Source organism: Piliocolobus tephrosceles, chromosome 3 (genome assembly GCF_002776525.5).
Source record: "Piliocolobus tephrosceles isolate RC106 chromosome 3, ASM277652v3, whole genome shotgun sequence".
Lineage (NCBI taxonomy): Eukaryota > Metazoa > Chordata > Mammalia > Primates > Cercopithecidae > Piliocolobus > Piliocolobus tephrosceles.
Window position 1 is genome coordinate 170,326,750 of NC_045436.1, and position 26,104 is coordinate 170,352,853.

The window sequence follows — 26,104 nt, forward strand, 5'->3', positions numbered from 1 at the left end:
GAACAAAAGAAAAGTAATCACATGTTTTGTTTTTGCCATCTAAAATGATAGCATGGAACCAGCATGTTTTTTCCCTGCAGACATTTCTATACCTGTTGTTTTGTCAGAGAAATAAAGCAAGGAATATTTTTTTTTTTTTTAATGGGAATTCTCCCATTTAGTACCCGTGGTTTTCTTCAGGATAACACGAGATAACATGTAAATATTGTGGTCATGCAGTAGACACTTAGTAAACATTATTTCCTAGAGATTTCCCAGTTTCACAGGCCCTGTCTCATTCAAGCCCTCATCGTCTTACCTTTAGATGACCACACCTGTCTTCTTGCGTCAGGTAACCTGTCCTCCCTGCAGCCGCCACCTGGCTTCCTACAGGCCCTCAACCACCTGACCTTTCCAACTGCACACAGCAGGGCTTTCTGGGATCAGCAATCTGACTTGCTATCATCCAGTTTAAAGCTTGGCAAGTAAGATGTACGTGAAAACATCTGTTTTGGACTTGGGTCCATAAACAACCAACAGCAACCACAAAAGTGAGGTAGGCGAGGGTAAACAAGGACAGTTCTCCAAATATGACTGTTATTCCCCCTCCGATAGAGGAGTTATTCCTCAGATCAGCCAGAGAACTTAGGAAAGGCCCTGAGAAGAGAAAGTTGAGCCATCACCAAGGAGGTTAAAAGGAGAATTTCCCTATCTCAATCCACATGCCAGGAATATAAACGCTTAACAGGATTGACTAATAAGGAAATATGATAATGTTAAAAATGTAAAAGATACCCAGCAATATTACACCACTGTTGCTAGTTGTTTTGGTGTTGAGAAGATTAATGTAGGATAAAGTTACATATGTGAATGACACAAAAATGAAGGCAAAGCTTTTTAAATTTCCAAGCCAAATTTCATTTATAAAACCCTACACATTTATTTTGGAAAGGCCTCCAAAGCCAAGATTTTCAAGACCTTTCTGGAAGGACTGTGGCCTGGCTCCAACTCGCCTGTCCCATGAAGTCCAATCTCATCCTTCTCTTGGGGACAATGGTTTTTTTTTTTTTTTTTTTTTGAGACAGGGTCTCACCCTGTCTCCCAGGCTGGAGTGCAGTGGCGTGATCATGGCTTACTGCAGCCTCAAACTCCCAGGCTTAAGCAATCCTCTTGCCTCAGCCTTCTAAGTAGCTGGGACTAGAGGTATGCACCACCATGCCCAGCTAAATTTTAAAAATTTTTGTAGAGATGCGGTCTCACTATGTTGCAAAGGCTGGTCTCAAACTTTGGGTCTTTTAGTTTAAAGTAAGACTTTTAGTTTAAAGTAAGACTTACTGCACACAAAACATTGTCTAAGCTAAGAATAAAACTTGACTGAGAAAGTAAAGAAAGTAAAGAAACGCAAACTCCAGAAGCACACTTGCTGCTCCTCTGTCACCTGCCCTGAATAGAGGAGGAGCTGTAGGGGCCCACAGGAGTCCCCCCCTTTCTACAGGCATCAATAGTGAAGATGTCAGTATTCAGAGTTCTGCCTCCTAGTTTGACATCCATCATCAACTCATCCTCCCTGTTCCTCTCCTACAAAGGAAAAGATGGTATCAGGAAGACCAAGATTAACATGAGAAGACCAGATAGAGAGCTAGAAGGGAGAGCAGAAGACAGTAATGAGGCAGGCAGGAAGGAGAGGAAGTGGGCCAGGAGACACCCACTGGCAGAGTCAGAAAGAAGGGAGAGAAGGCAAGAAGGCCTCCCCTCCTGCAGGTGCCCAGCCATGCCTCCACTGATGGATGAGAGCTCAGACTACCTAGGCAGCCTGTGAAACACACTCCTACTATGGGCACTTCTGAATGTTCTGAATTACTTTAGAGGGAGAGACTATCTTCTGTCTTGCACAGCACAACAGTATTTTATTTCACATGTATTCTAAAATGTAAATAAAGTCTCCAATACTATCTCCTGCTTATTGCCTTGAATATTAGCTTGCTGTGGATGTTATAGTCAAAATAATTTTTGAAAAACCAATGTGACAATACTATGAAATACATGTTTAAACCAAAAAGCAAAGTTATCCAGAATATATGCATAGGCAATACGCGACCAAGTGTTCCAGGCCATCAGCCTCAGCAGAAGCTCCAGAGGAGATGGAATAGAGTCCACGTGGACCCCACAGGGAGGGCACGGACCTCACAGGGGCTCTGTCCAGCGATCACGTATCTGAAGGCTGCCCCAGCTCTCCAGTGCAGAGTTGGGCAACTCTCTACTTTTACGTTCAGACAAAATCACCTCATTTCATTCTCTGTGTTCATTCAGAGTTACACATCAAGGAAGAAGTAAACATTAATAAAAATTATTTTCCCCCATTTGATATTCAGAAAGGGAATTTCCAGGCTTAAGAAAATCTCAGGTTTTCACCAAACCTCCAACTCTAATCCCCTTTCTAAAACCATTTTATACTTGCTTTCTCCTCTCACCCATATTATGTTTAAGTTAGCAGCCAAAAATTTTGTTTTTTTTCAAGTTTTAGAATACACAGACATTAAAAAAAAATTAGATGGCATTTTAAAGAGTTATATGAGTGATAAGACTAAACCAAATTCTAAAGTTCTAAAATTTTAAGAAAAAAATCTCAGCTGTGCAGATATCAATCCTGTTATCAATACAGCAAAGGAATTTTGCTTGAGTCTTGATGCTTGGCGCTTTGTAAATGAGGACCACCCTGCCCTCACCCACCCCCAGATCACAGATGAAAAGGTACAGGACAGAACTGCCACAGGTTCTGGAGGAATTCTAAGCCAAGGCGGTTGACCTTGGGTGTCCAGTGCCAGCCCTTTCAGGTTCTGCCTCCCATTTCTTGGCACCACCTCCTCTCTTTCCATGCAGTTCTGTGCTGCCTTCCCACTGTCAAAAGAACACATCCCAGCTGTTGCGAATGTCCTCTACAGATCGTAGAAGGTTTTTAACTACTGAGGTCTAGGCGGGGCTTGATATTCAAAATACTGAACTATACACAGTATTGAACCCACCTCCTGGGTTCATTAGAATAGCGGCCCACCACAGCTTGGGAACAGGACCCTGGAGGCACTGGCCTTGGTCAGCCACCCCCTTTAATTGGTCAATTGTGGGAAGGTCCAGGGGATCTTTGAAGTGGGGCTTATGTGGCCAGGATGGCATCTGGGAAGGTCAGGGCAACAGCTATTTATCAGTCAATACAGAAGTATGTAAATATTTTATTAATTATACAGCCGTGATGGTACCTGCAGACTTTGTCAGTTATACTCACTAGGAATAGGCAGTGGCTGCCTAAAGTACTGTATTGAGAAGAGTTCTAAAATTATATTCAGGCTCAGTGGGAAAACACAACAAAAATAGCACCATCAATTATTGCTTTCTGGCAAGGGTGGTGGAGGGGAGTGAGACATTTCTGCCTGAGTGAAGGATGAGGATCTGTGATTTCTGCCTGGGTGGTGGTGGGGAAACAAGGGCGTGCATGCCACAAAGTTGCAATCCTTGTTAACAAGCCTGTTAGGATTATAAGAGAGACCCGTTAGCATTGTGGGAGAAGAGTCACCGAAAGAACAAGCAAGACTGAAGACACTATAATGGGTTAAAGAGCATCTTCCACATATTGATGTCCACCCAGAAACTCAGAATGTAAACCTAATTTGGAAATGGGGTCTTTGCAGATGTCATTAGTTAAAGATGAAGATCATATTAGATTACGGTGGGCCCTAAATCCAATAGGAGTGTTCTTATGAGCGACAAAAGAGGACCCACAGAGAGAGAGACAGAGAAGGCTATGTGAAGATGGAAGCAGAGATTGGAGTTATGCTAACACAAACCAAGGAACTCTAAGTGCCAGAAGGAGCTGGAAGAAGCAGGGAAAGATACTCCTCTAGAGCTTTTGGAGGGAGTATGGCCCTACTGACACCTCAGTTTCAGACTTTAGGCCTCCAGAACTGTGAACAAACACATTTCTGTTGTTTTGAAGCCACCAAGTTAGTGGCTCCTTGTTATAGTTTAGTTTCCCCAGGAAACTAAAATAGACTCAAATAAATATGTTGCTAATGGTGGGATTTAGGTGTGTGGGAAGATTTATTAATTTGGGGGGGGGAGAATCCTAGCACCTGTATCTTTCCGACATTATAACCTCCCATGATTGTGGCGTAATTGATTTCTCTGTTATATGACGCTAGAGTCCCTGTAGAGGGTGATATTGAAATATGTCTTCAGTGAATGAGCTGGAGATCTCCCTGTGCCCCACCCCCTTCAGCACCCCTCTCCCATCTCAAGGCAGACACTCCAGAGCACTGTGGCCAGAGTTATTCTGCCAGCATTTTCAGTAGGTGAGTTGGGGAACAGATCTCTTTCTTCTAAGACTTTAAGAACAGATGTGCCAAGGAAGAGGCTTGAGACTCTATCAAGACATATGTATAACCAATGGATGATTTAAAAGCATCTCACACCTGTAATGAACAAAAAATTATTGGGACAGTAACTATAATAATATTAATTATTATTACTATTGTTTTGAGACAGAGTCACACTCTGTCGCCCAGGCTGGAGTGCAGTGGCGTGATCTCAGCTCAATACAACCTCCACCTCCTGGGTTCAAGAGATTCTCCTGCTTCAGCCTCCCGAGTAGCTGGGATTACAGGCGCCCGCCACCACGCTTGGCTAATTTTTTTTTTTTGTATTTACAGTACAGATGTGGTTTTTGCCATGTTGGCCAGGCTGGTCTCGAACTGCTGGCCTCAAGTGATCTGCCCACCTTGGCCTCCCAAAGTACAGGCATGAGCCACAGTGCCTGGCCAGTGACTATAATTAAAATGTGTACCTGAAGTGTTAAACTCTCCGGCCAGTTGACTATTTGCAAATTGAAAATCTGCCCAAAGTGAACTCGGAAGTCTGCTCCTAGTGGCCGACTGACTGTCCTGGACACCTCCTTGTTGTTGAAGAGCACTTTTAAGTACACTGAGCGCTTCTTTACATCCTCCCTTCTCGAGACCTCCGCTCTGCAAAAGGAGACCATTCACAGTTGGAGTTAGTAATCCTTTACGAAGATCACCAAAATATATGATAAATGAGAACTGAACAGAGCAAGGCACACTGCAGGCAACTCTCCCAGTCATGTCAGCCCTCATTTAACCAGAGGAGCCACAGGTCTTGCAAAGTAACATGGAATTTATGGAGAAACCATTAACAGACACTGAAAAGGGCACAGAGGATTTAAGAACTAGAGTCCATTCATCGTTGTACTACAGTCTCCTCAGGTTTTTGAAGCAAGCTTTACATTTGTGTCCCAAAGTTTTAAGTTCACATATTCCTTGTTAACTGGAATAAATTCAAGACATAGGGGATAATAACGATTTATATTTGGGTGAGAAGTTTTATTCTAAAAATACAGCAGCATATTGTAGCAGTTAGATCAAGTTCACTTTGCCAAGATACTAAGTTTTTCTCAGCGTTTTCAGACAGTAAGTGAATGTTCAATGGATGCAGAGTATTAATAAATGTTCCTTATTTTTAAAGATAATCTGACTCAGAAAGTTAAAAAAAAAAAAACAACCTGCTGGGCACGGTGGCTCACGCCTGTAATCCCAGCACTTTGGGAGGCTGTGGCAGGCGGACCACAGGGTCAGGAGATAGAGACCATCCTGGCTAACATGGTGAAACCCCGCCTCTACTAAAAATACAAAAAATTAGCCAGGTGTGGTGGCGGGTGCTTGTAGTCCCAGCTACTTGGGAGGCTGAGGCAGGAGAATGGCGTGAACATGGGAGGCGGAGCTTGCAGTGAGCTGAGGTCGTGCCACTACACTCCAGCCTGGATGACAGAGCAAGACTCCGTCTCAAAAAAAAAAAAAAAAAAAACCAACCTCACATTGGTCTTTAATTTTATTGTGTATACATGTACAGACGTCCACCAAAAAATGCCAGTTATTTGTTAAGTAAATAGCAATTCAAGCTAATTAAGGAAAGCAAAAGGTTAGGACATCAAAATTTGAAACAAGCTCAGGTTTTTTTGGGGGGTGGTAGTTTATTAAAAATTGTTCCATTGTGGTAAATATATATAACATAACATAATGTTTATCACGTCAACCGTTTTTAAGTGTATGTTTCAGTGGCATTATGTACAATTACTATGTTGTGTAACCATCACCACTATCCATCTTCAGAACTTTTTCATCATTCCAAACAGAAATTCTCTACTCATTAAAGGGGTTGGTAGTTTTAACTTTTTACATGTCTATAATTTAGACTTATTCTAGATGAAATAGCTCAAATTACTTCAGCATTTTTTTAATAAAGGATACTTCACAGCAAATTTGCAAGAAGTATCTAAGACACCCTAGACTTAGACTCCACTCATAAAAGATTATCAAATCAAGCCCAAATTTTCCTTTTAGAAAGCATGCTCTGTCATCACATATTTTGAACGTTCATGTCAAAATTATAGGGTATGGTACTTGAGCCTTGAAAACAGCTTACTTAGTACAGGGGAATAGTTTATGTATAACATCTTAATACGTGAAGTTGAGAGAACACATGAAAATGCACAAAAAGCTATAATTTAAAAATAAACATTAGAACATTAGCAGAAGTTTGAAACCAAGACTGTGAGAAGTCTTATAATGACATCCTAATTAACTCCCACATTTTAATGAACTCAGAGGCTAACTGACTATTTGAATTCTCATTTTTCACGTTGGGATATTGAAGATTCCAGTGTACAATAGTCCCTGTATTCACAATAGATCTTCTGTTTACTAGATAGTCTGGGATTTTGTGGTATTGGTGATTTTAATGGACTCCCTTTAATTAATGATGATATACCATAACATGCATCAGAATCACTTGGAGACCTTGTGAGAACAGTTTTCTGGGCCCCACCTCAGGGTTTCGGGTTCAATAAGTCTCAGGTAGAACTTGCGAGTTTGCATTTCTTTCTTTGCATTTCTTTTCAAGGCTAAAATAATTTTTTCAAATTATTTTAAAAATTTCTGTTTAGTTGGTTGCCTTTAAGTAATTGTCTGGCTAATTTTTATTAATCTTTCTTAAACATATTTATTTCAATGTGAGGTATTAAAAATGTTTGGAGTATTTATTTATTTATTCAATACAGGCGAGGTCTCATTTTGTTCCCCAGGCTGGTCTCCAACTCCTGGCCTCAAGCGATCCTCCCACCTTGGCCTCTCAAAGTGCTGAAGTTATAGGCATGAACCACCATGCCTGGCCTGAGTTTGTGTTTCTAACAAGTCCTCAGTGATGCTGATGCTGCTGATTCCAGGGCTATACTTTGAGAACCATGGCTATACAGTGAAGGAAAGAATAAATAGGAAATATAAAAATATTTTTATTATGTTATAATTTTAAAAAAGAAGATGAACTTATAAATGTATGTTTATGGATTTATTATATGTACAAATGCATATAAATCAAGTGATGTTTCTCAAGTAAGAATGACTAGACATATATTTTTATCAAATCTGGACGGTATGCTTCAGATGGTCTGACTTAAATACAAGCTATAGGGCACACCTACAATGTTTTGGGGGGTCTTCAAGGAGACAAGCTGATCCCTGGAGCAGCTGAAATCAATCAAGGAAGGGGCAAGGAGAGGCATCCATGCCTCTGCCAGAAAGGTGGGACATGCTACCAGTGGACCGAAGACTCATTGAGGTTACAGATAAGGGACTCAAATCAAAAGCCACACAGCCAGCCACTGTGAACAGCAGGCAGAGATTTGCAACTGGGATGCTTCTCCTACAGGGAGCTTTCCAGTGCGCTCCTGAGTGGCCAGTGCAGATGCATGAGGTAGGTGAATCAATGAAATCACCTAAAGTGGGCAAATGCCAGCAATTTCATGTGGTTCAACCTAATATTCATTCAGAGGTGATGATTCTCCTGATGCTAAAGTAGGTCAGTAAGTGTACACTCCCCATAGTGTGCATGTGCCCATGTGAACATGTGTATCAGATGTCAGCCTCATTTATGGTCAGAGCATCCACTCACCTGGGGCACTGATCACTGGGTGTTATACTTCCCGCCAGGCTTAGCTCTGGAACCAGCGTGGGCTCCCAAGGCCTCCTCCTGCTCTGGGCTACTCTCTCCCTCACCTCCTGCTCTATCACTGCCCGATCAGTGGGCTCTGGAGGGGTGGGCTTCACAAGGTCCTCCTCAGGATGCGGCTCCTCAATCTCATCATCGGGATGATCTTCTGCTGCTTGTTTCCTTTTCTTCTTCTTGGCCCTCTGTTGGGTTTGAGGCAACATGACATCAAACAGGAATTTTGGAATTTCATTTAAGAGCACAGTCTTCAGAGCCAGATGGACCTGGATGCAAACCCCAGCCCCATTTCAACTAGATGTGTGTAATCAGGCAGGTCACTAAGCCACCTGACCTCTCTGTGCCTCAGTTTTTTCATCTACAGAATGGAGCCCAGGAAATATCTCCCAGGGCTGTTGAAATGAGACTGCTGAAATGCCTAAAAAGCATTTATCATATAGCCTAGTCCCTAGAAAGAGCTTAAAAAATGGTAAGTATTCATGTGATCATTAATTTTGGTTTTCAAGGCTAAGGACACATCTTGAAATATTAAAATAAGGCGTGTAAGCACAATGAGCATTGCAGGTCCACCTGATCTATTATTTGTTGCCCTTGGACTCAGTTTTGTAGGGTCATGTCCATAAAGTTATATAATTTTCTGAAGGAAACTCCAAAGCATCAATCCCTACATTTAATGGAATAATGCATGTAAGATACTCAGCACAGTGCTGGACACAAGCATTAGTGATTTCTACATTATTACTTAAATAGTCACAGAGTGCTACCATAGCATTCTCTATGGACAAAGCTGGCTCTGGTATCAATCAGCTGGGTGGCTTTTTAAGCGAATGCATTAGCCAGTCAATTCATTCATCCTTTTATCCCTTAGCCAGGGGACAGGGTAAGAGACAGAGGGAGCCACAGGATACCCTAGTCTGCCAGTCTGGTTTCCCCACTCCTGTGCAGGAGGCTGTCCTCCCAGACCCTTCCTGGCCAGCCCTATTCCAGGCTGAGTGTTTGTTTACACACTTGCGCTTTCCTCCAGGCCTTCCACTGGTGTAACGACGTTCTGTACTCTTCCATCTTCTGTGCGTACTCCTCCGTATGCTCTTCCAACAGTTCACTTATTTCAGCTTGAATTTCTGCTTCATATGCTTCTTCATCTGCTTTCTGGTCAACTTTTTCCCTTTAAAATAATTTGTAGTCCCTTGGTTATTTCTGGAAATTAAGAGAGCAATAATAACAGCAAATACTTATATTGGACTTGCCATGTGCCAGTTCCTCTTCTAAAAATATCACACATGTAAACTCACAATCCTGTGAGGCAGATGTTATTATCCACCTCTTATACATGAGGTGACAGAGGCTCATAGAAGTTAAGTAAGTTACCCAAGAACACACAGCTGGTGAGTGGAAGGGCTGAATATGAGCCCAACCCGCTGAACACTAAGCAGCCATGCCTCTCTGCGTTAAATGATCTGTGTGGTGTGCTGACACGGGGCCTGTAAGTTCTCAACTGATAGTGGTGGAAATTTCATTAGTTATTTTATTACTTCTTCAAGTCTCTGAGGAACTGCTTCATTTTGTTGCTACTGAGTCCCTGAAACCACTTTTTAAAAATTTTAATTTTTTAAAATTATACTTTAAGTTCTAGGGTACATGTGCACAACGTGCAGGTTTGATACATAGGTATACATGTGCCATGCTGGTTTGCTGCACCCATCAACTCGTCATTTACATTAGGTATTTCTCTTAATGCTATCCCTCCCTCAGCCCCTCACCTGCCGACAGGCCCCGGTGTGTGATGTTCTGCGCCCTGTGTCCAAGTGTTCTCATTGTTCAGTTCCCACCTACGAGTGAGAACGTGTAGTGTTTGGTTTTCTGTCCTTGTGACAGTTTGCTGAGAACGATGGTGAAATCACTTTTTTGACTTTGGATGGAGGATTTGGGTTTTTCTCTGATGATTTTGCTTACACTCCACCAGGAGATCAGCCCCGTTCAAACCACTGTTTTCCACAGTGTGTTCTGTAGGACATTAGTTCTGTGAGATGTCCCATCAGGAAAAGATATTGTGTCCATATCAATGCTGGATTAAATAAGTGTGAAAGCTTCCTTGCTGGTCATCTTTTCAGAGCCCTTAACATGTTGATGAACAGCATGGCTCTCCTGGTGGGCGGCGGCAAATGTGCGGTGACTGCATCCGTTCCACCCAGCACTTTGGAGATGGTGCCGAATACTGACTGCACTATTTTCCCCGAAGCAGTTAAGCTTCGTAATCCATTTTACAAAAACCTAGACAAGTGCATAGAGCTGACAAATATTTGCTTATGGACACATGTTTCCTGGAGTTTAAGCAGTTTATAGTCCCCCAAGCACAAGCTCTTACAGCTCTCTAGGATGACTACCAAATAAATCACTTTGGATGCACAGTGGTACCCAAAATTTATAAACATCAGGGGGAATTTGGCCTCAAAATTATGTCCCATCTCTGATATACAGAAAACTGTTCACTTTTCTCATTGCTATTCAAAAGCATGAATAAACTTGAATATTCTGTGTGTGGGGCGGGGGGCGGAAAAACTATGCTTTCTCATAAGGTGGCTAGATGAATCAAGAATGTGAGAAAAGGGTTTTGGAAGATAGCTACTTATCAGGGGAAGGAGTGTTATGACCTCATGGGTAAAATGCCTGTAATTTAGTTTACCCTATAAACTCAAAAAGAAGGAGGGGAAGGATGGAGGGAGAGTTAGCAGCAGGGATGATGGGAGGGAGGGAGAGAGAAAATAATCTGGCAAGGATTTCTGTACTGCTTCTGTGGGAGGCTCAGCCTAGGAGATAGAATTTGAAAGCACGAACACTGCAATTTCTAGGAGACAGCCATGATTTTGTGAGGTAGCATATTTGAATTTGTCAACCAATATTAACTGAGCAGATACTAAGTGGCAGGTGCTCTGGTAGGGACTAGATATACAATACCAATAGGGCCCCTGCTCTCAAAGATCACACAGTCTTAAACACTTGTCCTGAAAACTAACTTCTTTTTTCAATTTTATAATTACAGCTAAAGAAAAATCACAATTTGCAGCTATCTTTGGCTGAAATATGGCTGTTTTCAAAGCAATATGTCAGATAACTGCCTAAATTTGTTACTATTGTTAACCAACATTAACTGAGCAGATACTAAGCGGCAGGTGCTCTGGCAGAAACCAGATATACAACGACAACAGGGTCTCTAGTCTCAAAGATCACACAGTCTTATACTTGTCCTGAAAACTACCTTTTTTTTTTTTTCTCAATTTTGTAATTACAGCCAAAGAAAAATCACAATTTGCAGCTATCTTTGGCTGTACTATGGCTGTTTTCAAAGCAATATGTCAGATAACTGCCCAAATTTGTTACTATTTGTGTCAGTATATAGGCACAACACTTAAGGTGAAACAATCAGAAAGGAACCAACACCAGCAGCATAGATGCTCTTGCATTAACACATAGAACATGGTTGTGTTGTGATAAACTGTACTCTTAAGCATATATAAAAGTCTAGTGAATTAGGTAGCAGAAATATTATCAAAGCTTACTTTCTCCACACCACAAATGAAGGTCAATTCCAAATGAATTAAAGATGAAATGTGAAAGCTAAAACTATAAAGGTTATAGGAGACAATATCATAGAATATCTACATGACTCGGGGAAGAATTTCTTAAGAAGCTCACAAAAAGCACCAACAGTAAAAGAAAAAACGAATGTATTTTATCTTTTTAAAGTTAAGAATTTCTATCCATCAAAAAGCAACAAAAAGAGAGTAAAAAGACAACTAACAAGTAGGAGAGGATATCTGCAATACACACTACTAACAAATTCCCATGTTATATGCAGAATGCCTCCAAATTACCAAAAAAGATAACAAGATAAATAATCCAGTCCAAAAAGTGACCAAAGCCTTGAACAGACACCTCACAAAAGTGGAAATCCAGATAGTCAGTGCATGTACAAAAAAATGCTCACCTTCATGAGTAGTCAGGAAAATATAAATTAAAACATGTCAGCAGGTCGGCAAAATGTTAGTTAACACCACCAAGTAATTGGCATGATATGGGTGATATGGACCTACGAGAACCCCCGTGAAGGCATGAATCAGCACAACTTCTGGAATATGTTTGGAATCAGCAATGTAAAGTTGAAATGAAATCTTGGGCACAGGTACCCTAAAAGACAAGTACAAAAATGCCTACAGAAGTGGTTCCTGTAACAGTTGAAAAATGGAATAAACTCAAATGCCCATCAATGGAAATGGACAAGTTTGGCTATATTTGTATAATGAAGTATTATAAAGCAAAGAAATCTAACTACAGCCATGTGCTGTCAAGTAGATGAATCTCACAAACACAGTACTGAAGAAAAGAAACATGTATGTATTCACTAAAGAATACACACAACATACTTTCAGGTATGTAGAAGTCAAATACAGGCAATATTAAACTATATATTCTTAGGGATTGCCCATAGTTGGCAAAACTATAAAGACAAGAAAACAATGATCACAAAAGTCCAGGTAGTTGTTATTTTGGGGATTGAGGAGGATGCTATTTGGGAGGGGCTGCTCAGGAACGAAATGTTGTATTTCTTAACCTGGGAAGTGGTTATATGCATATTTATCTGTAATTACTTTTAAAACTGTATCCAAGTTTTATACATTTTTCTTGATGTGTGATATATCCCAATAAAATAATTTTTCAAAAAAGCCTACTTTCTCAAAACAAGTTTCAAGGGAGTATTTGTAAATCTCTGGAACTCTCGAAGGGATTTCATCTCTTTCCAAACTTTTATGATGGTCTTAAGCAATGTTCGATCTTTTTCTTGTTCAGCATCACGGAATTTTCTCGTTTGTCTGCAACATATAATAACACATGAGTATATATTAAAAAGTTAGGTGTGTTTGCAAAAGAAATTAATAATGCTACAGTGATTGTATTTTCAATTTGATAGCTACCATATTTTGAAATAAGTACAGAAAACTAAATACAAATGCAAATGTAAAGACAATAGGATGTCAACCTGTTTTGAGAGGTTTACTTGATTTTGTTCTCTTTAGGCAGATCTGACTTTAATTAAGTACTTAAAAAATTCATATTAAAACTATGCATCCTTCAACAAATAGTCACCTTTGAAGGTAAGAAAATAAAGGCAATTCTCATGGATTAAATTATTATAAACATAGCAAAGTACACTGCTGTCCTAGTTAGCAACAAATACATTTAAAGTCTTTCTGTGTTAACACAAATCACAAGTTCCACACTGAGGAGAGGAAGTATTGTTATTGCATGCCTTGGAGATTTTCAATATTCACTAGATTACCAATATTTTTGGTTTGATCTGAAGAGGCATCATTTGAAAATTCTTTCCTCTTTATTTTATTTAATACCTTACTTTAAGTTCTCTTTATAAATGATAGCCATATTTAGATCCCAAATGCATTTTATTGCATAATGAGACAATTGCTAAATTTTTGAACAAGTGCCATGAGTCATTCCAGGGAATTTAGAAGTGTCTAAGAGACAGAAGATGTCTCCGTCCTCAGGGAGTTTATAGTTTAGCTCAGGGGACGGCACATACATAAATGATATCAGTGTGAGGTTTGTCTAAGAAAGTATCATGAGAAACCAAGGATGCAGCATTTCACAAATTAGCACCTCATGACCTCCAGAAGGCAGGCCTAAGTCTGGAGGTTGTATGTGTGATGACTTAGTGGTACAGAGAAATAAGGAGGTCTAGGTTTCTAAGATCAACTGGTAGTTGTAGAAAAGGAAGATGGCAGAAAATGATAGTAGTTAGGTAGTCAAGATCTGGAACTCTGAGAGCCCTTAGAAAAGCAAAAAAGCAACAAACTAGAATAAGAAACATTCTCTTTGAGGAGCAGTAAAACATTGTAGTTAAGGGTGCAGTTGTTGCAACCAGACTACCCAGGTTTGAATCTCAGCTCTACTATTTACTAGCTGGATTGGATAAGCTATTTCCCTTTGCCGGCTCACATCTGTAAAATGGGTATGGTAGGAGTTGACCGCACTGGGTTGTTGGGAGGAGTTAATGAGATAATCCGCATAATTGCTTAGAACCTTGCCCGATACCAAGCAAGAGGCCCACAAATGTTATCTGTCACCATCAGGTGATCAGTTCGTCTCCTATGCCTTTAGCTGTTATCACCCCTGCTTCAGTTTTAAAAACCACAATATAAAATTATTTTACTAGTTACATGACACCTTCAGGCTTTCTGATATATTTTCTACTTTCTTTTTTAGTACCTAAAAATAACAGTTTCCCAGAAATGCTAAAAAGAGCTCTTAGCAAGAAAAATTTGCATACGAACTAAAGAAGCAGAACATTACAAAATAATATTTAATTAAAATTTCTGACCAGAGCTGGGGAGGAAGAGGGAAAGGCAATTTTGATTAGGGAGTCGGCAACAGTTTTCTGAAACCTGATGTAGATGGAGTCTAGACCGTGCAGTGGACTCCTGCTCAGAGATGAAACTTTGGGAGCCACTGGCATCTGGATGATGTTTAAAGCCAAAAAGTGGATTCATTTCAGGAGAAAATGCAATTTTAAACAGGGTTAAAAAGAAAACAACATTAACACCTGAGACTCAGAACATGTATAAGCTGGACAGAGGAGAATGATGGTCAAAGAATGATGAGAAGGACAAATGGCTGGAGAGGGACGAGGACACCCGGGAGAGGGTGGTGTGTGGAGATGCAGCATGTCCTGACAGGCAACGTGTGGGGATGGTGTCTGCGTTCAAGCACTGAGCAGGCCGAGACGTTCCATTCCACTTTCCTAGGTGGAGGTCCCCAGGGGCTGTGGCAAGATTTGCTTCAGGGGAAAGGTGGGCACAGGAATGAGACAGGATAGGTTGGAAATGGGAGAGAGTGGAGATAGTATGAATAGCAAATGTTTACCTGGTGTTTGGCCGTGAAAGGAAATATAGAGATAAAATGGTAGCTGGATGGGGACTTGGGGTCATAGAATTTTTATGTGTTCAAGAGTGAGCACATCTGAGAGCAAAGACCCTACAGAGAGGTTAAGTAAAATGTTCCTATGTTGCATGACCATTCACATTTTCTTCCTTCTATATCCTGGTTCCCGTTCGGAGGACAAGGAATGTAGTCATGATGCCGCTATGGAAAATAAAATGGAAAATGCTTTATGGTGCTGGCCCGGGTTAACTGCAACCAGTGGAGGGCTCAGCAGATGCTTGAGGTGGGGAGTCCTTGGGGGTGGCTGATCAGATCCCAGGGGGCTTGAGGAAATGGATCCATGTGATGAAACATCCAGCAATAGATCTTCTACTTAGAAATTGTTTTACCACCTAGTGAAAAGTCAGCAAAGGATGGAAGTCTCTTTTACTGGGTCAGAAATGCTAAATCTCAAAGGCTTTCATTTCCAGGGACACAGAATTATTGTAACAGGTCTGCTGTGCATGACTCCACTGGGTATTGTCTCTAGATCTCACACACAGTTCTGGTGTTTTTCAAATAGTGACTAATAAATACAGTTCCATATAAAATCACATTTGCTTTCAGAATAGCTTTTTGTCACTTTTTTCTTAATGTATGCCAAAACAAAAATTATTCTCACAAGGGGATTGCAATGTTTTCCTTTTAATATAAAAAATAATTTTTATTTAAAAATGTACTCCATACTTTTCCAATTATAGGTTACAAACTTCACTAATTTCTACTTTGCTGGAAGAATTTCCAACTCATAGCTAGACTGTAAAAAGAAAAGTATACATTGAAATGCCTTCATTTATTATTTCCTGTTCTAAGGATTTGTTCTGTGGAAGTACTCATACAAATATAATATTTAGGAATTTTAATTACAGTAGAATTTAAATAATAAAAAACAGAATAGAAATGCAAATACATATCAGTTGAGAATTATACAAACTACAATAAATCTACATAATGCCAGGCTTTAAACCATGATGTAAATCTACATGCACTGTGGCAGGAAAATGTCTAAGATGCATTGTATATAAAGAAACAAGTTGCATGATTCATGTTGATACCTGCAGATCTGATTCAGTCATTTTAACTGTGGTACAGAAATTCACTGTAAGCCTATACCAAGATGGGTTTACTCTGCTACTGGGTTATTTCTTGTGGCTTCCTTTTTTTTTGTCAGGATCTCACTCTGTCACCCAGGCTGGAGTGCAGTGGTGCCATCCTAGCTCACTGCAGCCTCAAACTCTTGGGCTCAAGTGATCCTCCTTCCTCAGCCTTCGAGTAGTTGGGACTACATGCATGTACTACTATACTCAGCTAATATTTAAAATTTTTTTGTACAGGCTAGTCTCAAACTACTGGCTTCAAACTGTCCTCTCACCTTGGCCTCCCAAAGTGCTGGGATTACAGGCATGAGCCACTGTGCCCAGGCTGTCTTACTTTTGAGTGATGCTGTGCATATCTTTGCACATGTCCCCATGTACATATGCACACATAGCTCCTTAAAGAACATCTTGTATCTGAATCAGAATTGCTGAGTCCAAACTGATGAGCCTCTTCAACACTTTATGAGTTAGGGCCAAGCTGCTCTCTAAAGTGGTAGCTGTAGCAGTTTTCCCTTACACCTGCAGAGTGACCATTTCCCTCATCCTCATTCACATTACTGGACTTCACATACTGTGTTAATATGATAGATGTATTTCATTGTTTTATTTGGCATAATTTCACATGTATTCATTGCATTCAGAAAAAGTACCTGGAAAAATAAACTCTAACAAGTGCACATCTAACAGGGGGAAAAAGGTAGTTACACTTAACAAACTTTACTCACCGAATTTCAGATTTATACTCATTGATGGTTTTTTGGATGGTATCAAGAGACGAATGAGGTTTTTCTGGATCAACACCAGTCTGAACAGCATTTCTTAGAGCTTGGAGCTTAAAAAGATATGGATACAAGTTTTGAGTTACACTCTATTCCCTACTGCAGTGCAAGTGGACCCACCCACTTATCCTGGGCAAAATGGTGCCAGCAGTCTGTGAATGGATGTTCAAGCATCCAGCTGTCTCTAGACTTTCACGTAAATGAATTATGATGGAAAACTGTTTCATCTGTTCTTGAAGAAACTGGATTAGTAAAGAATAGTGTATGTCCATCCTTGTTCCATAGCCCAGATAATCAAGCTGCTCGTGAAAATATTATTTTTATGTGTGTATCTTAGAACCAAGTTTTCTTCCAAAGCTAACAGTGGGTTTGCCTGGGTCCAGGACATATGATGGTATTCTTGTGATACAAAGAAACTATAAAATTACAGACTCGTAAAATGAGATATTGTGAAGTTATCTCTTCTTTGGGCAGTAAAGTTTTAAAGTCAGGGCATGAGACTAAAATTGCCTATAGTCAAAATTACCCACAAAAATCCCATGGGATAGTGTCATACTGGGAATAAATCCAAATGCACAGCCATTCCTTTGACCATCAGTTGAAACAACTGACTTGTGTTTAAGTGCCATACTACGGGATAGTAAATATAAAGATGAGAATGTTTCTAACGATAGATATTCTCAAGCCACCAATGGTTTCAAGTTCTGAGCTCACATAAGCAAGTAATAACCACATATCTTCCACCTAACACCCACTTCTGGTGGGTGCTGTAGTGTTTACAGAAAGCCTTCTGTTTAGGGCAAGTGTGTGCCAATAAATTTGCACACATTACATGTATACCAACTCTGTCTTTCCCTTTGTCTCTAGCTGGATAATGCATCACACATCCTAGACAGAGGAACATGTGAAAGAGGGGCATGAACATTTTGCCGTTAGAAATTTTCATTGTTTGGGCTCATTGGAAGAACCAACTCCATGACCATCATTATGGAAGAAATCACATGTACCTTATCAGTAAGAAATTTTGTCTTGTTTCTCTGGTGTCTTGCAAGGTACTGGTCATATAACTGGGCCAGCTTGGCTGCCAAAACATGCTCTCGGCTAAAACAGGGATGATGAGTGAAGATTAACCCCAAAATATCAATGTCCAGTTGGAAATTTCCAGGAGGGTCTCCAGATCTGATCATATGCTGACTACTGTGAACATACTTTACTGCCTGCCAAGGAGAGAAGAGTTGTAGACAGAACACAGTTAAAGCACTTACTAGATAATGATTCTCTAATCCACAATGGGAAAACAGTTAGATGCAAAATACCTTCTATCCTGGACAAGTCAGGTGAAAAATGCTTGATTACCTATTTCCAGGTTTTAGAGGCCAGCTCTTTTTTGAATAGTTGAACAGCAAAATGAAAGACTGGGAGTTAGAAAAGAAACCATTTCAGTCTTGCTTTCCTAAGTCTTTTAGGTTTTATTACTCGCCCAAGTCGTAGTTCTAATCCTTTTCATGCAGACTATCTTGTTTCTTGGAATCTTGGGTTTTGTAGCTGGTGACCTTGAAATTCTTTGAACGGGAGGAGCATAGATTCTAGTTCAAATCGATCATTATTTGGATCCCAGACATATCCCATGTATTTACATTTTAAAACATCTGGAGAAGGCTTCATTTTGTAGACAGCAGCAAGAGACATTTACCTAACTGAGCATCATGCTGGCACTCAGTCTTCATGGGGAGGAGAGATATTGGTTTGCAAAATAAGAGTGGGGGCTGTGCAGCTGAGCCAAGCGTGTAGAAAACAAAACAGAAGTATCCAATAGGAATTTCTTGGATCGTCTGCTATACAATGTATCAGATACATCTCTTTGCTTTTCTTCCATAAAATCTTCAAGATATTTACTTTGATTACTACAGCTACTGTGGGTGGGAGCTCAAGGGTGGAGAGGAGACATCTTGGATTTTGTGCCTTTATTTTTTCTCATTATAAAGACCGACTACAGTAAGGATATAGTGGTTGAGACATCACTTGATCCTTCCTTTTTGCAGAGATGAGCTATTTATCTAGAAAATGATAATGTGGCATAAGTAAATTATTTACAAATCATGAGCTTAAAGGAAAATTGTAAAAATTCTGATCAGAATGGAAGTTTTATCCTCCCTAAATTATGGGTAACATGTTCAGCAAACTCTTCATTTAATTATTTTGTGTGGTATTATGTGAAGATGCTAGATCTGGGCTATGAGACTTGGATTCTAGACCTGGCTCTACCTTGAACTTGCTCTGAGACCTTGGGCAAGTCACTATACATCTCTGGGCCTCTAATTTTTCATATGTAGAAATAGGAGGCTAAGGAAAAAGATTAAATTAGCATTTTATAGATCACTAGGTATCGTATCAGGCATTTCACATGCATCATCTCATTTACTCAACAAAGATTAATGGATGTATACAGTGTGGTAGAGCCTGTCTTCAAGCAGCAATCAATTTAGAAGGGAAAACAGTCCTAGGATCTAAAAGCATGAAGTCTGGGATGTGCAGAGGGAAGTAGGGAAACCCAGCCCAGAAGAGTGGATTCCAGCATTAAAATCTTATGATTATAAAATTTGAACAGATTGTTTTATTTTAAAAAGGCCTTGTAAAACTGGAATGTGTTTACCAATATTTTAGGCTCAAATCAGGATGAATTAACTAACTATACGGCAGTACTTTCTGGAATATGCTGTATTTCCCAAATCTGCATTAGCCCACATTACAATAATTGCTGGTGGTCTCTCCTTTTTGCGTAGCCCAACCAAGTAAAAAAGCTTTCAGGACTCGTTGCAGCCACTGGGCTAGACTGCTCAAAAGACCACAACTCCCATACTATTAGAGAGAAAGACCTCTAGTTCCTTGTCTCTTTGTTGTATCTGTTCCCTTTCTTATATATTCAGAACTATTATGAACGCAGTAGCAACAATTCCTTTCAAGAATCTTCACTTGGATTTATAGGAGGAAAAACCACTGGGACATGGATCAGCTTCCACTGGTCTTTTGCATCTTATGAAAGCCCTGGGTGGCCTTTGAGAGATCAGATCTGGTCATTAATATACCTACACTTCAGATTGCAACAATGGAGGGCCACTTTTTTTTTTTCTCTTTCATTCAGGTAAAAGTATTCAATTATAAACTGCATTAATATTAGAAGTTTTTAATCTCCATGTGACCACTCTTTTATAATCCAGATTACCTGGATTAATTAAAAATTTCCACCTCACAAATATATGCACAACTAGACTTGAAACCACAGACATAATGGAAAATTCCTCTCTAATTGCTTTGCAGCTGCTCATTCTTGCCTTGCCTTGCCTCTTACCTATGGGGTTCCAGAGTTATGAGATCACTCAGGGTGTGGCTCTCATACACTTCTTGGTATGAGTAAGTAACATGGGTAGAGTGGTTCTATTTACTTGTAATGTAACTTAAGTCACCTGTACTTTGCACCTCCTGCTACAAATCTGCATTAGCCTAAGTTCCAAAACCTGCTGGTGGTCTCGGCCTTAGGCTCAGCTCAACCAAGTATAATGGTGTTTCAGGACACTTAGTAGTCATTGGGCTAACAGGATCAAAAGACCCCAACTCTCTTCCTATTAGGGTGAAAGACACCTAGTTCCTTGTCCTTTTTTTTGTTGCATCTGTTTTCCTTTCTTATTTATTGACAACTATCATAAACACAGTAGCAACAATTACTCCCAAGGAGGGATAATATTTAGAGTATATTTTAACTTTAAAATTCATTTGATTTTTTAGTCTTCAACTGAAAACCAAAACTCTAAGAGTTGATGAGTATGGATTATCTATTGATGTTCTCAGCATGTGCAGAGATGCATACCAAAGGAGAAAAAAATTAAAAATTTTACAGAAGACCAGGTGCAGTGGCTCACGCCTGTAATCTCAGCCTTTTGGGAGGGCAAGGCAGTGGTTCACGAGGTCAGGAGTTCAAGACCAGCCTGGCCAAGATGGTGAAACCCCGTCTCTACTAAAAATATGAAAGTTAGCTGGATGTGGTGGCAGATGCCTGTAATCCCAGCTACTCGGGAGACTGAGGCAGAGAATTGCTTGAACCCAGGAGGCAGAGGCTGCAGTGAGCCGAGATTGCGCCACTGTGCTCCAGCCTGGGCAACAGAGCGAGGCTCTGTCTCAAAACAACAACAACAAAAATGTACAGAAAATTAATAATCCTTGGTAAGTTTACAATGCAAGTTTCTACATTTGCCCTGAGAAAATAATAGCAACAAAGTCTGGGTCCACCTCAGAGCCTGCAGTAGATTCTAGAATTATTATTCTGGTCTTCCCTGGGAAGCCTTCTCATTTCCCATCTTCTGGAAACATGCCATGTTTCCTGGACATGAGGTTAGTGCATAATGATCCACTTGCCACTGACTAGAGTTTATTTTTTGGTATTGATAATGTGAACCGTGGGGAGAAATATGATTCTTTCCTTCTGGAGTTGTTAAGCTTAGGCTATCAAAGGACACATCCCCTAATATGTGGAGACTTCTGTACTGCCTGCAATTGCAGAGAATGAGGCCCACCAGTATTCAAGACAAACCAGAGAAAAGAGAGGTGGAAGAGAGGCCTGCTGGCATCAAATCCCTGGTCCTGGCCCCTGAGATCTTGTTTCCTAAAGGTCCTCCTTCATTTTATGATTTATTCCCAGATCCTTTCCAGTTTTTTGAGCCACTAAGTTCCCTCTTTGCTTAAGCTAGTTTGCAGTGGGTTTCTGTCATGTGCAACCAAGAGAATCCTGTGTCGTGCAGTGCTTAGAATGCAGGAGATTAACAATGCTTTGGTGAAAAATTGGTGGGAATAATGATGGGAAAGTGACACTTTTATCTAGTGGTACCTCTGCAGGAGCTTTGAATCATGACACAGTCCTCCAATGGGTATGCGGTTCTGAAAAAGGGGGGCTCCTACACGTTGCAGGGGCTTTAGCACTTGTTTCCATTTCTGTCTTTCCAGCCAAGGCACAAAGTCTCTCTATGGCCAAGCTAAGGTTGCTCCCACTGTATTCCTGGAATTTAGTACAGCTAAGAATATAGTAGACTTTTAGTTAGAGATGGAAGTAATAAAAAGGGGAGGAAGAAAGGAAGGACAAAAGAAGGAGAGAAAGAAGAGGGATGTTTGTACTGCTTTTCAACAACTTTTGTTTTTTTTGAGATGGAGTTTTGCTCTTATCACCCAGGCTGGAGTGCGAAGGCATGTTCTCTGCTCACTGCAACCTTTGCCTTCCAGGTTCAAGCAATCTCCTGCCTCAGGCTTCTGAGTAGCTGAGATTACACCCACCCACCACCCCTGCCTAATTTTTGTATTTTTAGTACAGACGGAGTTTCACCATGTTGGCCAGGCTGGTCTTGAACTCCTGATCTCAGGTGATCTGCCCACCTCGGCCTCCCAAAGTGCTGGGATTACAGGTGTGAGCCACTGCGCCGGGCCTGCTTTTCAACAACTTTAACCCTACTTTGCTATCGTGATTAGGCAAACTGTATTTTATATTGTTTATGTTTTACCTGCAATGTCCTATCTAGCATTTTAATTTTTTCCTTTTGCACTAATTACTTCTTAAGATGTGTTAAATTGTATTCTTTCTTATTTGATGTTTAACAGTTTTTCTTTGCATGACAGCTAATTCCTTTTTGCATTTTTCTGTCTTTAATTGTCTCATCTCAATTTAAGAACATCCTAATATTGAGACAATATTAGGAACAGAATATTTCACTTTTAAAAACTACTTGTTTCCCCCTCTGTAATTAAAAAAAAAGTTCAAAAAAGCAGGGCTGAATACCAACTCCCTTCTAAATAAAACTCTTAAATTCTCTAATGGGAGGGTGCACAATCCATCATTTGAGTCAATAGCGTAGTATTCCTAACCAAAGAACAACTGGGCTTGACTCAAACGGGTGATCAGTGCTGGTTGATCCTGCTGGGTGAAGTTAGCATCAGACCCAAGCGCTCTGAGGCGTAAATTCATCAATGCTCTGTTAAGGGCCCAAGGAAATGCCGACTTTTATTTTCTTAACATTTTTCCTTCTATGTATGTATGTATGCATGTATTTTTTAGAGACAAGGTCTCACTCTGTCAACCAAGCTGGAGTGCAGTGGTGTGATAATAGCTCATTACAACCTTGCACTCCTGGGCTCAAGTGATCCTCCTGCTTGAGTGTCTTGAGTAGCTGGGACCACAGGCCTATGCCACCACGTCTGGCTACCTTTTTATTTTTTGTAGAGGTAGGGGGTCTCACTATGTTGTCTAGGCTGTTCTCAAATTTCTGGCCTCAAGCAATCCTCCCATGTTAGCCTCGCAAAGCTTTGGGATTACAAGTGTGAGCCCCTGCTCCTAGCTGTAATTGCCAACTTTTGATTTGGCACTGTGACTTGGTTTTCCATTATGTGGATGCCAGGACTAAACCAGAACCTAAGAAAAGCTAGTATTTTGCAGGAGAGACAGCTGAATCAGAGAGAGGCATAGAAAAAAGGAATTTCTTTTAATACACGCAGGAAAGTCATTTTAATGACATTCAATTTGCACTTTTATTGAGGTATTTCTATGTGACAGGCACACTGCTAAGTATGAGTTAAGAAGAAGACTATAACCCAGTTCTTGTCCCTAAGTCACGTTCAGCATAGCCAGAGAGGGAGAAAGAAAATGGATTAACAGTACAAGAGCAAAACAATTTTTGCCTGCCGACCTATTTCTTTGCTCTTGCATCATGCCGGAAACTCCTAGGTGGAAGGTCTGTTTGGAAGTAAGACTGAAAATAGAGGCTGTAGGCATTTAATTTTTTTTTCTTAAAGGCAAGCCTATTTCATGGAATGATGGAAAAACTGTTTTTTTTTTTCCAGGCAAGAGACAGTCTGAAAAAATGAAGGAAAAGGTTAAAGTAAATAAATAAAACAGTAAAAATGTTAATTGTGAAAGAAAAGCACTGTGTTTTGAATAATTGGAAGGTTACAAAATTACATTTTTAAAAAAGACTGAGGTATACAACTCAACAATAAACTTAGTAGGTGACCTGTTATGGAATAACAGATAGATATAATATCTCCTCCATTTAAGTTAATCCCCTTTGCTTCTTTCTTGTGCAGCCTAAGACTTTCTTCATGTTTTGTTGTGTTCAAAGCATAGCCCTCCAATAAATGCCCTTGGAAGATGTCAGCCCCTTTGGACTTCTTCCTTTTCTAACTTCCTTTGCTCTGTGATGCTTTATAACAAGCCCCTTTCAGTAGAACTCTTCTTTCTTGACTTTCCTATTTCTGCTCGTATGATAGGAAGATTTTGCTTCTCAAAAGTATTGAAAGGAAACCCTCTGTCCTTCTCTACCTGCCCTTCCAGCCCTACTGGCTGCTTCCCAAGAGAGAAGGAAGGACATGTCTGACTGGAGAGTCAGCTGGAACCCAAGATCCTTAGTCCAGGTTACCTGCAAAGCTAAGCAGTGGCCCCTGGCTGTCCTGTCTTAGCTGTCTCCAAGGAGAGGTTGTTCACTGGCCTGCATGGTCTGCTTGGCACTCCACCTGGTAAATACACCAGAGCCGCTCAGCTTGTGTCTACTTGGGGAACAAAATTCGTGAGAAATGGAACAGGAAACCATCTGGTCTCCAGTTCAAGTCGCATTCTGCCATCTGGGTTTACCCTTAGTGCGAGGGATATCTGGATCCCTCTCTGACTCCAGTGTATTTCCAAGTTGGTTTAGAATTTCAAAAGGAAACAGATGAGATCCATTGGATCCCTCATGCCCTACCCTCCATATTAATTACTCTTCTGTTTTCTAACTGTAACCCATAATTCAGTGTTCATCATATCTGTGTTTAATGGAATGGATGGGTGGATGATGATACAGACTGATGGATTATTCAATAAATGCATAAGTTGATATTGTTTTGATCACTAATTATATCATGTATTTTTGTCATGTAACCAAATAGATGATAAATTCCTCATGGACTGGAACTTATCTTTACCCTTGTTTTGTAAATCTGCTTCCAGGATCACATTTCTGTATAAAGCAGCCATCCACTGATACTTGTCTGTAATAATATTTTATAGAAATTTATAATTTTCAAAAAGGTCATACTCATATATCATCTCAGTACTCATGATGACCCCATGAGGGAGAGAAAATGATTATTATTCCTATTTTTCAGTTAAGGAAAAATATCCAGAGCAGTAAAGGAACTTGCCCAAAGCTGCAAGCTAATTAGATAGTAGGACAGCAGGACTGTACTCAGTCTCTGTCTGGGCCTATGTTTTCTCTGTTCATCATTCCTCTTCATAGACAAAAATGATGATTGTTATACCCACCCCATTCTGTTTCACGTGATTAGTGCTGAATGTTACAAATTTAAAATTATACAGGTTTCTGAAGGAGGTAGTCCCAGTGATATGGTTTGGCTGTGTCCCTACCCAAAACTCATCTTGAATTGTAACTCCCACAATTCCCTCATGTCATGAGAGGAACCAGGTGGGAGGTGATTGAATTATGGGGGTGGGTGTTTCCTGTGCTGCTCTTGTGATGGTGAATGAGTCTTATGAGAGCTGATTGTTCTAAAAATAGGAGTTTCCCTGCACAAGCTTTCTCTTTGCCTGCTGCCATCCATGTAAGATGTGACTTGCTCCTCCTTGTCTTCCACCATGATTGTGAGGCCTCCCCAGCCATGTGGAACTGTAAGTCCATTAAACCCCTTTCTTTTGCAAATTGCCCAGGCTCGGGTATGTCTTTATCAGCAGCATGAAAATGGACTAATACAATAAATTGGTACAAGAAGTGGGGTACTACTAAAAATATACCCAAAAATGTGGAAGCAACTTTGGAATTGGTAACAGACAGAGGTTGCAACAGTTTGGAGGGGTCAGAAGAAGATAGGAAAATGCAGGAAAGTTTGGAACTCCCTAGAGACTTGTTGATTGACTTTGACCAAAATGCTGATAATGATATGGACAATGAAATCCAGGCTGAGGTGGTCTCACATGGAGATGAGGAACTTGTTGGGAACTGGAGCAAAGGTGACTTGTTATATTTTAGCAAAGAGACTGGTGTCACTTTGCCTCTGCCCTAGAGATTTGTGGAACTCTGAACTTGAGAGAGATGATTTAGGGTATCTGGCAGAAGACATTTCTAAGCAGCAAAGCATTCAAGAGGCATTCAGTTTTATAAGGGAAGCAGA

At 40.3% G+C, this 26,104-nt stretch overlaps 1 protein-coding gene across 3 annotated transcripts in view; it reads right to left on the reverse strand.

Moving 5' to 3' along the window:
* CC2D2A (coiled-coil and C2 domain containing 2A) overlaps positions 1-26,104 on the reverse strand; it is a 142,956-nt gene that overhangs the window by 62,487 nt on the left and 54,365 nt on the right. For all 3 annotated transcript variants that reach the window (XM_026455630.1, XM_026455632.1, XM_026455631.1), the window contains 6 exons: positions 17,917-18,126; positions 16,856-16,962; positions 12,771-12,911; positions 9,052-9,208; positions 7,990-8,228; positions 4,814-4,991 (listed from right to left, as the gene is read on the reverse strand). In XM_026455630.1, coding sequence (XP_026311415.1) covers positions 4,814-4,991; positions 7,990-8,228; positions 9,052-9,208; positions 12,771-12,911; positions 16,856-16,962; positions 17,917-18,126 — 1,032 coding nt within the window. The remainder of the gene's footprint in view (positions 1-4,813; positions 4,992-7,989; positions 8,229-9,051; positions 9,209-12,770; positions 12,912-16,855; positions 16,963-17,916; positions 18,127-26,104) is intronic.